This window comes from Lepisosteus oculatus, chromosome 9 (genome assembly GCF_040954835.1).
Source record: "Lepisosteus oculatus isolate fLepOcu1 chromosome 9, fLepOcu1.hap2, whole genome shotgun sequence".
NCBI lineage: Eukaryota > Metazoa > Chordata > Actinopteri > Semionotiformes > Lepisosteidae > Lepisosteus > Lepisosteus oculatus.
Window position 1 is genome coordinate 26,305,001 of NC_090704.1, and position 14,845 is coordinate 26,319,845.

General features: G+C 38.3%; 1 protein-coding gene across 1 annotated transcript in view; it reads right to left on the bottom strand.

Moving 5' to 3' along the window:
* qsox1 (quiescin Q6 sulfhydryl oxidase 1) overlaps positions 1-13,443 on the bottom strand; it is a 51,221-nt gene extending 37,778 nt beyond the window's left edge. Inside the window, exons 1-3 of the mRNA XM_006635240.3 lie at positions 13,090-13,443; positions 6,750-6,850; positions 2,311-2,359 (exon numbers count right to left, since the gene is read on the bottom strand). Of these exons, the coding sequence (XP_006635303.2) occupies positions 2,311-2,359; positions 6,750-6,850; positions 13,090-13,372 (433 nt within the window). The 5' untranslated portion in view covers positions 13,373-13,443. The remainder of the gene's footprint in view (positions 1-2,310; positions 2,360-6,749; positions 6,851-13,089) is intronic.
* Positions 13,444-14,845: the final 1,402 nt, after the last annotated feature.

Genomic DNA, 14,845 nt, shown 5'->3' on the forward strand with positions numbered 1-14,845 from the left:
CTTTGTAGAGCCACCTTTTGCTGCGATTACAGCTGCAAGTCGCTTGGGGTATGTCTCTATCAGTTTTGCACATCGAGAGACTGAAATTCTTGCCCATTCTTCCTTGCAAAACAGCTCGAGCTCAGTGAGGTTGGATGGAGAGCGTTTGTGAACAGCAGTTTTCAGCTCTTTCCACAGATTCTCGATTGGATTCAGGTCTGGACTTTGACTTGGCCATTCAAACACCTGGATACGTTTATTTGTGAACCATTCCTTTGTATATTTTGCTTTATGTTTGGGATCATTGTCTTGTTGGAAGATAAATCTCCGTCCCAGTTTCAGGTCTTTTGCAGACTCCAACAGGTTTTCATCCAGAATGGTCCTGTATTTGGCTGCATCCATCTTCCCCTCAATTTTAACCATCTTCCCTGTCCCTGCTGAAGAAAAGCAGGCCCAAACCATGATGCTGCCACCACCATGTTTGACAGTGGGGATGGTGTGTTGAGGGTGATGAGCTGTGTTGCTTTTACGCCAAACATATCGTTTTGCATTGTGGCCAAAAAGTTCGATTTTGGTTTCATCTGACCAGAGCACCTTCTTCCACATGTTTGGGGTGTCTCCCAGGTGGCTTGTGGCAAACTTTAGACGAGACTTTTTATGGATATCTTTGAGAAATGGCTTTCTTCTTGCCACTCTTCCATAAAGGCCAGATTTGTGCAGTGTAAGACTGATTGTTGTCCTATGGACAGACTCTCCCACCTCAGCTGTAGTTCTCTGCAGTTCATCCAGAGTGATCATGGGCCTCTTGGCTGCATCTCTGATCAGTCTTCTCCTTGTCTGAGCTGAAAGTTTAGAGGGACGGCCAGGTCTTGGTAGATTTGCAGTGGTCTGATACTCCTTCCATTTCAAGATGATCGCTTGCACAGTGCTCCTTGGGATGTTTGAAGCTTGGGAAATCTTTTTGTATCCAAATCCGGCTTTAAACTTCTCCACAACAGTATTACGGACCTGCCTGGTGTGTTCCTTGGTCTTCATGATGCTCTCTGCGCTTTCAACAGAACCTTGAGACTATCACAGAGCAGGTGCATTTATACAGAGACTTGATTACACACAGGTGGATTCTATTTATCACCATCAGTCATTTAGGACAACATTGGATCATTCAGAGATCCTCGCTGAACTTCTGGAGTGAGTTTGCTGCACTGAAAGTAAAGGGGTCGAATAATTTTGCACGCCCCACTTTTCATTTTTTTATTAGTTAAAAAAGTTTCAAAAATCCAATAGATTTCGTTCCACTTCACAATTGTGTCCCACTTGTTGGTGATTCTTCACATAAAATAAAAAAATTATATCTTTATGTTTGAAGCCTGAAATGTGGCAAAAGGTTGAAAAGTTCAAGGGGGCCGAATACTTTCGCAAGGCACTGTAGATCTTGGTATGTGTCCTATCAGTTTCTTTAAAATAAAATGTGTTCACTGTTAATTATACGCTTCATGTCTCCACCCCAATGATTAACTGTTTCTGTTGTACAATGACTGTTATATTGCTCTCCAGTCTGCCTTCACACAAACAGCTGCTATTACCAAACAGCACTTTTATCCAAGGTTTAATCATCCCACTGTTTATTTTCTGTTGCCCATTACAGTCTTTTGTTTTATTGCTTCTTTTCAACAATGGTTTCTGAGTAGTTACATGTTTCCCCAGACCATTCTGTTTTCTTGTTCATCTTACTCTTCTTGGAGAAAATGTTACATTGGAGAAATGTTAACACATGCACTTGAAGCAGTGTCAATGGTAACATCTCTGCTGGTCCAAGATGAGCCCCTTCTCTGTGGAACGTTAGTTGTTTTTCGTTTGTGTTTTCTTCCACAGCCACTCCCATTGTCTAAAGTATGAGTTTCAGAAGCCCCTGTCATGGACTTGCTTGTGTGGCACTGTGTGGAATGTAGAGTTGTGATCTGTCAACAGGAGTGACTTCTTCAGCTAAAACTTTGATTACTATATATTGTAGAGTCTTTTTCTTCTTCTCGGGATCTACAGTTTTCTCCATAAGTCACAAACTCTAAACCTGTATCACTGCATATACTTAAATAAGCCTTGTACAGGTTTAGCACAATTAGATTAGCTGTCCAGCAACTATTCACATTGTGCTATAACAACATTCCACTGCATTTGACAAGATTTCATTTTCACCCCCAAATACATTTTCTAGCACTTGTATTTTGCATCATACACACTTTGTCCTCTGTTTCCTGCTGACTTCCAGTAACGAATAGATATACTCTCACACCACGTGCACAGGTTCATGGAACATAAACAGGAGCACTTTACCTCTGATATGCAGCCCTTTTGAACCTCTCTTTGAGAAAGCCTGGAAGAACTATGAGAAAGAAAAAAAGAAGATATATACTATTTGCTTAACACAAGTGAGAAAAACAAACCCCGTTTTCTGATTTAAAGACCCCCCCTCATAGTGCTAGCACTCCACAGTATATAAGAACAAACTTCAGTTGGCCATTTCAACCTTAAGCAACTGAAGACGCTTTCCTTTCACAACTCTTCAGCAACAGAATGAACCACCTACCAGTCACAGTAGGACACGGCAGAAAAAAATCGAGCCATATTTAGCTAATCCTAGTCCTTGAAATAACCTAGTTTCTAGTTTCCTACTGTAAATCTGATTACTTTTTCATTGTAATAGTTACAAGATGTGCTGATGAGTTTTCAAAATGTTTATGGCCGCTACAAAGCTATGCATGTAAATTTTGTGCTAGAATACAAATGTCTTGAAAAGGTGTCAAAAGGCACTGGGGTTCCAAGTGTTTTACCTACATTACCTAAACATTCAGCATTTTTTAATCCTGGTACAGCAACCATGACTCTGAATCTGCAGTCAGAAATGTCCATTGTCCAGCAAATATTTAAGGCAGGGCCATTTGTACAGGAGGCATTCTGTATTTTGTTTACATACAGTACAGGACACTAAACTGTAGTTCCACCAACTCTCAGCTGTATATTAAAGAGACTAATGTTTAAAGACGATTTTATATTGTAGCACATTTTTAAAAAATTACACACGAAGCATCACAACTGTGCATATTATAGACAAACGAAAATAAATTCTGCAATTAGTCCAAACTGCTTTTAGGAGATTCCTACATTAATCTTCTTTCATAAAGTAAAGTATAGCCAAATTACCACTCTATTGCACTTTCTTTAGATTAGCAGATGAGCAAATGCATGTACGTTTCCAAAGCTGCATCTCTATAATTCGTAATAATGTTCAGTGTTCTTCACCTCTGAAACACAAGACACAAGGAGCCTTTGGTAAAAAGGACAGTGATTGATTCCCTACCCTGACAGTCAGACAAAGAACAGCTCTTTAGAGAGCTGCCACATCACAGAATCTATTTCTACAGTTTCTAAAGCAAGCTAGCTGGCCACTTCCTCACTTCCCCCGTCAACAGAATCAACTACAAGGTCACTATCAACTGATTTCAAATGAGTTCTGTCAGAGTGATGAAACTACCACTTCAAGCAGCTGATACAGGTCTGAACTTAACCCTTTCATGTGTCACAACAGACAAATCAAAACAACAACAACAAAGTTTCCTTGTTTACATAAAGTATGTTGGCTCTGCTACTGAAAATCATACGGCGAACAGTTCCAATCTGTATAGTACACTTTACGTCTTGAATGCAATTGATTTATACTTGAGAACTCAACAGAATGTAAATAAGTTCCTCCTTTAGTATACCTAGTAACATGCAAGCTGCATATAAGGATGCTATTTTTAAGACTGCCATCCTTAAGACATCTATGGGGATAGTAAATTAGAAAGTATAACAAATATTTATACTTGCTTTAGAGGGTGGTACGGAGACATGGCAGTTATAGCTGCTGCCTCAGATCTCGAGTCCTGGGTTCAGTAGCTGACTAAACTACCTTCAGTTTTGAGCTTGCATGTTCTCTTGGGCTCATGTGGGTCTCAATATCACAATGCTTTAATATTGAGAGATGGTAATAGTGGCCCATAAAGCCAATAGAAATACAAAACTGTGACAGTTTTAGACCCAGGGTAGACTTTTAAAGCAGGGTTTTTAAAATCTTATTCCTTGGGACCCCAAACCTGCTGTTCATTCCAGCTGTACTCTGTACTTACTTTGATCATTCAATTTGAGTTTCCTGATTAAACAGTATCTCTTCATTTGTCTTAACTCATCAGACACTTACAAATCAATTTATTTAATGATCTGATTTCTGAAAAAAAGACAGGATATCAGCCTGGACAACATAGGCTTGGACAATACAAGTTAACTTGTTCCAGACTCCCACAAACCTCTGTGTAAATAACTGGCTTCTGTTCTGCTTTATGTTCTTCCACATACTGTAGTTTCCACTTGTGTCCGCTTGTTTGTGACTGTTCTGAATCTGACGACTTTTTCTTTGTAATATTTGCTTTGTATAAAATCAGGTGCCCTCATGTTATTCATTTTGCCAATTCACATTATGGCAAATATGGTCATTGAGAAACAGTCTAAAATTACAAAAAAAATAAGCTTAAAATGCAGAATGCTTAATACAGGACATGCAATCCTGCAATCAAAATACGCCGTCATATTTCTTCAAATTCCACGTTATTGTCAAAACATTCAGTTTGTATGACATAGTTAAATGTTAAAATGGTAGTGCAAAGCTAAACCATGAAAAGTGTATTAAATAAATTACAAACAAGCAATCCTTTAAATACATGGGAAATTAATACAAAAGCTTCACTTAAAATATTTCCAATTAGAACATAACCACTGGCAGGTGTTTAAACTGCAACCTGCAGATTGTGGGTGAACTGAATAGATGTTGATACTTTCCATTGTCTGTCATGTCTCTGCGTACCGCTGTACCAGGATGTTACCGTTTTTAATCTCTTCTTTAACCTGCAGCTTAGGAAAAATACCTTACCTCGCGCAATCCACCACTAATCTCAAATTAATCAAGCCCCCTGCTGGCCGAAGGCCAGTGCATCAAGGTGATTACCCTGCAGATGAGAACCACAAGATCTCTTTTAAACAGCAGCTGGGCACATGGCACAAGAACATTAAAGGTCTTGTGGTCCCATAAAATAAACATTTAATAAAATTACTTATATATCGGGAAAATAATCAATTTTAATGTTCCTTGTCTTTGTAAAATTTTGGACTTTGAAGTGCAATATTAAATAGAACACATTGAATATTGTAATATATTCAAATATATTCTATAGCCTGTTCCTTTTACAATATGAGAGGTACTGTATAACTTTTAAATTACTTACATATGCTCAGAATTTAACTTTCCAAATGCACATTAGCTACTGTTTGGTGCAGTCACCAAACATTATTGAAGTCAGTACCTTGGCTTCTTTCAAAAAATGGTCAAATGACACCCTTTGCTCAATTCTACCAAATGGGCTAGTAAGGCCAAATGCCTCCTCTCGTTTGTAAGCTTTCTTATGTATTTTTTATAATTTATAAACTTTCTTTAGTATTTTGCAATTGCAAACAGTGTTTCGGGGGAAATATTGATAGATGGAGGACTGGGTTACACTGTGGTCAATATAATTGACAACATATTGGAAATCGGACAATTTTGGAACTGCAACTCGCATAAGTCAAACTACTACTCAGAAGAAGTCAAGGATCCAGAGCCTAGAACCACTGTGTTGTCAAGCTTTTTCTGTGAAAGCAGCTATTTCTAATAAAAGGCCTACTATGATCTTTCAATCATGAAATCATGACCACTCCTGACAGCTGATTTTCAAGCCAAAAACCAAATCAGCAGCATCACTTGGCTGCGTAATCAATCTGTGACAGACACTTTTTTCTAGCATGTAAACGTAGAGATTCATTTTGAATTATCAGCATTCCAAGAATTTGTCATGGACCCATTCTGACCTAGTTTCATGGCCCTGCAGGGCCTTCTGGGGATAATACATCATAAAAACTAACCAGAATATTCATATTATGCTCAGTTATAAACTCCAGATTTTTATCCATTGTCCATAAACTTGTAGAGTAATAGGCACATGTAGCGTTGTTCTCATCTGACAGGACATTACAAAATGTTACACTGAAGAGAATATTGAGAAGGAATGACTGTTTTAAAAAACAAGCAATCTAGTTCTTATACAAAATACTCTTTACTACCAAATACCCCATTCAAAATGGGAGGACTGCTAGTTAAGACAAATCCTGCTTGCAGAACAAACTGTAATTGAGTATAAGCGCAGCATACCTAAGGGCATACTTACTGGCAACATAATGATAAGTGTGAATACAAAATAAGACAGTGCTACAAATGATTATCAAGCTCTGACTATCCCATGTGTGTCCAGTCAAAACATATGCAGCACAATGAAAGTTACCATTTCACGAGCTATTTGCGAGTCCCTTGCTTTCACCCCTATACTGCTCTGTTCAGGAGCCCTCTCAACATGACATGACCTCTAAGCGAGACAATTAAGTTTCAGATATTATGTTACCGTCAGCCAGCAGATTCTTCATGCTTTAATGAACACCCAAATTGTCACAGAGCAGGAAAAAGGGGGAAAATGTAGGGCAGTTGCTAAGGTAACTATGATTTGCTCCAAGGAGACTCCTGACCTTTATTTCACCTCATCGGGCTCTTTCAGGTGAGCTGACAGTCAAGTTCCTGTATAAGTGACTGCATCAGTGGTGGTTGATACACAGTCATAAAACCTACAGTCTGGTTGTCTTCCCTGCCTCCTCAGTACCTTTATGGTGGGGTATCCTTGTATATTATAATTGTAGCAGGTCTCCCTATTTCTTCTCTCCGCACAGTCCATGGCTGCAAGGTCCACAGCAGGCTTCCATTCTGGAATAAACACACATAAGGAGACATAAGCCAAAAAACACAACCACTGTGTAGTCCAAAGGAATACTCTGCCTCTAAAGTAGTTATGTTTGAACTGTAACAATGCTTTGCAATACAAATGCTGTCACTACACTACATTAATCTAAGGTCTAATCTAAGGTGTACATAATCTAGGTTTAAAAGAAAAGGAAGGCACTAGCTTCAACTAAAATGGCACCGCCAATTCACTTGAGTGGCAGTCTTCAAATTGATTTCAAATTATTCCTTTTTCATTGGTTTCATTTCAGAAAATAAAAATCCCCTTTTGATATCCTACCACAAAAAATGCAGGCTATAAATTGTGTTGCTCAGAAAAAAAGGAACCCCCATACAGTTACACAAAGCTCAGAGTTTCAGTCAGATGTTATAGCCTTCTGATCAACGTGCTTGTTCCTTTTGCCTTATTTAACAACACAAGACCGTAAATTTTGAATGATACGGCATGAGATTGTTCCTGTTTATACTATCGTTTTTTCTGTCCTACACGCATTACAAATGTGAGGACTTGACAAATATTTTTTGTGGCATACATTCACAAAAATAGGTCGTATTGTATAGGTCTGGCTGTGATTTTGGTGCAGTCTCTTGAGGATAAGACTCTATTCTAGCCCACACCATCTATTATAAAAGAAAATAAAGAGGGAATCTGGGAGAAATGGAAAGGATCTCAAAGCCAAAAAACAGCTGTAAATAAACCCTTTAATATCTTTCTGGTTCCTTAAGATGTATCCAAATCTGACACTTTTCTTGAGGCTTTTACACAAGTGCTTGCAAACCTTGCTTGGCACATGGAATCTCACACGACTCACTCAAACTCTATTGAATTTCACAGAGTGAATGCCATTGGCTTAGATCTGGTGACACTGTCTCAGCAACAGCATTTGAACAATGACTTCTTTCATATTAGCTAATGCAAAGCCCCACAAATATAAAATACATGCAAAAATGGAAGGAAAAAAAAACTCCTAGCTTTTCTTTAACAGCATTTGACTTATTAGTACCTGACTAGTACAGAAGTGCTCCCAAAGGGTGTGATAGCTTGAAACATGTAAATCAATTACTGCCAGTTGGCTAAAAGCATACACCCAACATGAATGAGACAACTCACCTCTAATAGCTGACAAGGCCTGCAGTATATTTTTAACAAAATATTGGCATATACATATATTATGTGTTACTTTATATTGTTACAGTAAGAGAAAAGTGTTTCTTAGATTTTAGATAAAAGTTGTGACACTTGGCGGAGTAAACACTTCTAGCTTCAAAGCAGAGAGGATATTTGTTGAGATGTGGGGGTCCCCTGATCAGAAACCATTCTAAAGGTTACCTTGGTATAGTTAGGTAAGTGGGTTAATGATTGTCAATCAGCAGTACAAAAAACAATATAAGAGAGACAACAAGGAAGGGGAACGATGAGAAGAAGGGAAGAAGAGGACAAGAAGAGAGAGAGGAGGGAACTTTAAGCTTACGCCAGGCAAGAGCCCCTACTTCATGATCGATCATCCAAAGAAAACCTGACTGGATTTAGATATTTGAACCTTGCTAGAGAAAGCTTTATATTGTGTTTTTAAGGAACGTGGTTTTCCAGGATTAAAGATACTCCGGTTAAAAACATTTTTCCTGCTTTCTGTGCATTTTTAGAATAAAGAAATAGGCTTCCATTTATTTTGTGGCATCCGGGGTGCAGAGAGAGATCTAACTGTGGTTGTATTGCATTTCTTTAGAAGACAGTTTACAGGTATCTCTTATTTGGCCTCTGTAGGCATTATTTAAGAGTTTCATACTTCATAGTCTGGGTTTTTTTGGGGGTGATTAAAATGTTAGGCCCCTGAAATGCCTTGTTTGTAAATACTGTACATATAGCAACTTGTGTGGTGTATGGTTTGTTGTGTTTAGTGTAGCTTGTGTCTTGACAATGTAATAAACATTTTTTTAACAAAGTGTACCCTTATTATTACTGTTCTCAACAAAGCTGTGCCAGAGACTAAAGAATTTGTGTGCCTCTAACTATACCAACCGCTTGGGTATATTCTGGAGAAATAATTTACAAGTTGGGGGTTATGAATATTTATTTTACCTACGGACTAAATTGCTTGGTCAATTCCAGATTTTCACCATTTCGTAACCCCACATTTGTAACTATATTATATAAAGGGTCTTTAAAAACAAAAAAGTGATTTTTAATTTTTAGATCAGAATTAACCTTCACAATTTTGCCACATTACTAAACTGCAGACTTAAGAGTCATTTTACAAATATTACTGCATTTTGTATTTCTGGTAAATTATACTTGGCAAGAATATTCAGTGGTGAAGACTACAATTGCAACCCAATGCAAAGGTTTTTGATGATCAAAGTTTAATATGATGATGATACATTTTAATTTCATCTGATGGAAATAGTCATTTTTCACCATCATCTTTAGAGAACACAAAACTGTAAAAAAATGTATTCTTAAAAAAAGTGAAGGAAACATGGAGGACAGCTACTGTATTTCAAGAAGAAGGAAAACTAGGCTCTCCACTAGAGGGCCAACACCACGAATTTTGGTAGCTGTAACAGATGTAAGAAAAAGCTCCGATATTCTCCAGTGCATATCACAATTCTCCATATATAGCCAAATTCACATGCAGGGTAAGCTTTGACCTCTAAGCACCAGCTCTCTCAGCATACAGAAACTATACAAGATAATTAATAAGACAGCTAGTTTAGAAGGCAATCAAAAAAGTATGTATTAATGAATGGAACTGTTTTTTATACATCATTAGCTGGTTAATACCAAAGTACCTGCTTTAGTACAAACATTTATTTGGGAGTTATTACTGTATAATTTTTTTCTAATAAATACACTCTTGCAATTTGAGTGTACCATTGAGACAATTCGTCGATCCAGCTCAGTTAACTGTAGCTCAGTAACCCAATTAACCTTTTTTTCCTCTGTTTTGCCTGCACAGTCATTCTTAAAAATTAAGAGTTAAAAAAAACACCAACTAAAAATCAAGAAGGATCTAAATCTACATTTTTAGGATTGTAAAACATATATTGTGAAGGACTGTACACAACTGACCAACCACCTGCCTCCTATACTGAAGTAAAATTGATACTCTATCCATTATCAGATATTCCTAGTCAGGACCATGGCAAGCCAGTTACTGTCTTCCACTCAGGGAAGAATAAAGAATAAGGCTTGCCAACACCTTAGAGAGGATGACAGTCCATCTCAGCTACATATGGGACAATTCAGAGTCGCCAATTTACATAGCCAGCATGCATTTGGTAGATGGGAATGAACAGGACAAACATGTAGACAATCCAGTTTAAAGCCAGAGCCCATGAGCTGAAAAACAGCAATGTTGACTGCTATGTCAACAGACTATCTTCCTCCAGTATAGTGGTCAGTATTTAATGATACACTGCTCAAAAGCTGATTTCGAGTCAAATTAGTTTCACATCCAGAATAATGATAATGTTCAGCTCAATACATGATCATTTAGTAAGACATTTCAGGTACATGTGGAGGTCCAGTATAAAGTAAAAAAACTTTTTCAAAGACTGGAAAAAGGCCATAAACGATGAATGCTTCACTGTCATCAGAATGAGGTTAGGGAAAGAGTGCACAGCCATCAAACAACAATTACTACACAAGCTGAATGTGTGACAAACTAACCTCTAATCAAAGTGAGGCAGAGGGCTGGTTTAACTTGCGTGTGTCTTTGTGTCTTTGTCCATCTGTCTTTGCTCAGCACTGCTATCCATGCCGTCTTCTTCATCAGGGCAGGATTTCTTTCAGACAGACTATGAATTGCTTGTTCTCCAAGATGCGGGTCTGAATCTATGCTTGCTGTTCATGGCAACCCTGCTTCTCCTAGCTGCAGGTTGGCCTTTTAAAGACTCAATTTCTACACTATTCTGTCCTTTCTCTTCCCCTGAATGTAGGTTGTAGTGTCTCTCCATCTAACATATACAGTACTAGATAACCGAGTCTAGTAGAAGACAGCCCTTCCAGCTTTCCTTTGCTCTTCATCTGGTTTCTGTTCAAAATCACCTGGAATTGTAGCAGAAGCTCAATTCCCTAGTCTTGTGTAAGTGCCACTGTTCCTTTACCCTGCATGCAGAGGGGAAGATGCAGATCCCCTTTCTGTCTTTGTCACACAAATACAGTACACAGGCACTAGGTAGTGACCCCATTCTGATTACCCTCCTGTAAAGAATCACCATTCACACTGATCCTATGTCTTCATTTCCAATAACAACAATGCTAAATTGTGAGCAGAAAGGAACAGACCTATATCACTGCTGCATCATTTTGCTGTTTTTAGATGCCATTAACATTCTACACCCTTCAAAGTACAGCGACAAACACGCTCATGCAACTACAAAATAATTACAGATCCGGCAGCATTTTGTTCTATAGTTCTGCTCCTCCTCTAGTTTAAAATTGGACATTAGCTCTGATGTCTTACGTGTGGGCAGCTAGAGAGCCTGGAGGAAGAGTACGTAAGCCGTTCTGTAGCAATATGAATATACTTGCGCAGTTATTCCCTACTTTCTACTAGCAAGAGGTCTGTGAATCCTCTCCTAGGTAGGCCAGGCTAGAAACAAATTGACAAGCACTGAGTGAGCCCAATGGCTTGGCTTCCTCTGAGCTTCTTAGACTCTTATACTGTAATGTTTGGTAGATAGACAATTTTGTCATCCAGAATTGGAACATGGTTTGCATGAAAACGTTTCTTTTATTACAAGGTCACATCTGCCATGCACGATTACTCATGAAAATAATCGTTGTCTCTATCATGTATTCTCAGTTTTGTGGGCTCCCTAACCTAGAGAAGCTTTATTTTACCTCGGATTTTTACAATCTGAGTAGGCGATTTGTGACTTTGAAAGGGTCCATGAAAAAGAACCTGTAAAACAAAAGTCCATATTCACTGAGTTTTTCTGTAGTTTTGTGTACACTTTAGCTTGTTTTCTTTTCTATTGCAACTCAATTATGCAATAAAATCTGCTGCTTTGTGACCCACAGTAGAGTCCAAGATCATATACATTAAAAATTAACAGTTCTTAAGAAAAAAAATTTAGATGTGTCCACTTCAGTATTCCATATGACCTCAGATTCCTGAATTCGGAAATTCCCTTTATTTGCTTTTGTATTAAACACATTTTCTCTCTTTGCTGATCACTATTGTTGATCGCTTCCATTTCTAGCTCTTTGTAGCTTTTATCTTTAAAGGACATTCAGTGCTGGTATTATTTTCTCCATCTTACAAAGTTCATGAAATCCACAACAGCTCTAGTCGAAGGCAGGCACTCCGCCAAAGAGTTTTCCCGAGAGCTGCCTCGAACGGCTAACAAGTGCACCTCAATCAAGTCCTCAACACCCCCTGCCACACGGTCCTGGCTCTCTGCCAACTCCCCTGAGAAACTGTATCAAACCAGGCCTAATTGACAAGACCTTTTTGTAACGTGGATTAGGTGATCCCTGAACTTTAAATCAATCCAGTGATTCTCATTTGAGCGCCCCAAGTCAACTCTGTACCCGTGTCTACAGACTGTGAGAACTGAAAAGATTACCGTTAATGCAGTATATGCCCTGTTGCTCAGTACTGCAAAACGTACACCATAACAGAAAGAAATGACAAACTAAATTATCAAACACCAAAGACCAATACATTTAAATGCCAGACATTCAACGTCTTACGTTACATTTCACCACCTGCAAGGGTAGATGGTTGGTGTGCAAAGCTTAACTCTTGTCACCTGCGACTACGAGACGCCCTATTCATGTCTTCTACCATAATGACAAAATACAACAATAAACAATAATAAAATAAAACAATAAACAATACAATAAAACGTTCTCTTTCTAGAAAAAAAGGAATTCCACATTACAAAATTGGAGAAACATTGTTTTGGGAAGTTCCCCTTTTGCTCATGCAAATGTTGCAGTTGTCAAGTTAACACAGTACACGCAAAATCAATTGTAGTTCCCTTAAATCATTTTCTTTATGTTCACGTTGGACATAATGTAAAAAATAACCATAAAGTTTGACCAAAGAAAACAGTAAGATCTGCTTCGAAGAAACTACGAAGCTGTAGTTCACCGCTCATGCACTCTTTCCAGCGCATGACCTTACGAAATCCCAATCCCTGCAGTCAGCAACAAAGTAAGCAGCATTTTTTTTTTTACAGAAGATACAAACCTTTAATGTCTCTCGCCAAACCTTTCCAGGTAGGAGAGAAGGCAATGCAGTGCCCACACCAAGAAGCGTAAAACTCTACCAGGAGGGAGCGGGAAGAGTTAAATATCACGGAGTCGATGTTGTCAGGACTTAACAGAACGATCTGATCAGTCGGGGTATAGAGCCCGGCTTTAGCGGTCACAGAGAGCAGCAAAAGCGAAGTGAAAAGATATGTCCAAGCCCTGAAAACAGTCCTGAGATTCTCTGTGTTTCGAGACGTGGCAGAGCAGCGCTGCTGCGCCATCTTCCACTGTTCCCTCACGCACTACACTGAGCCAGCCAGCTACAGTATCACAAACTGATACAAACTTTTTTCTTTCACTTTACTCTCCCACATCTGCATGAAGGAGGGGCCCACGGTTTCATTCTCATATAGGCTACACATTGCAAGGTGCTCAGCAAACAGCGTACGAGGATTGGTTTAAACAGGCGACATTAGTGTTTATAGCGATGCGTGTATGTTTATGGTTGAAAAGAAAACCGTTTGTTTCGCTCTAAAACATTATATGGCCGCGAAGCACTTCGCAACAGACGGTGGGGTTTTGAACTACAATAGTGTTAATCGAGTCGTCCCACCAGTGCTTATAATGACCTCGATGTCGTTTTATACGCATTATACTGTTCACTGACTCATACCCCAATACATTTGAACTGACAGGCAACCCTAACGAAAAATTAATGGAATGCACTCCATGAATGTGACCTGCGATTCACAAAGCATGCGAGGTTATTTTCAGTTTCTTTTGAATTAACCAATATGTGGACATCTTCAGCGATTTCTCAAACGAAGTTATCAACAAGTTGTCTAAATTTATTTCTAAGTGAAAACAGGAAAGTGAATGTTTATTTTCATATCCAGTAGCTGCATTCCTGTTACGGAAATGTGTTCCGCTGCAGTAGAACAGCAATTATCACATGATTATTTCAACAGAGAAAATTACTACAGGAACCTTATAGAATTTCTTGTGGGAAAAGTACCACAGCAATATAATATGTCAGGAATAACTTCTCTAGTGGAAAGTCGAGTTAAAAGTTCACGTTTGTGCTTAAAAGTTCATAACTTTTAAAGGTAGAAACCAGTTTATTGCAGCAACAATTTAAAAGAGAAAGTTTCAATTCTACTGGTAATTATTAGGTTATAGTATAGTATGCTAGTATTAGGTTATACTAGTGAGGAGTTCAAATCAGCTCATATACCAATAGATGGCAGCTCAAATAATTAGAAATCACTTTCTAATCTCTATTTAAATCAGCTAGAATTTTCATTAGGGTTAGTACCTTCTGTAGTAAATTACTACAGCTATTGAATAGGAATAGGAATAGGGTATTCTAAGACATTTTGTGGTGAATTACCAAGTAAACATGATATGAAGGAATCAGCTGTTCCTAAACCAATGCTTAGCAATCACTGGTTACATACAGTATTGTATGACAAAAGTGTCATAATATATTTTGAACCTGTCCTACCTGAGCCACTCCAAGAAGTGTTCTGTATAATTCTGGAGACTTGGTGTACAAGCACATTAATTAGACGATCCAATTATTAGCAAATAACAAAAGTGACAGGATTTTATCATGGGATAAAAACCCAGGAATGCTACAACCGAAGAACAGTTCCATGTGACTGCTACAACAGTAAATGTCATGTGGAATCTTGGGACAGTTGACATTTTTTACAAAATACCACATCACATGATCACTAAATTAACTAAAGTAA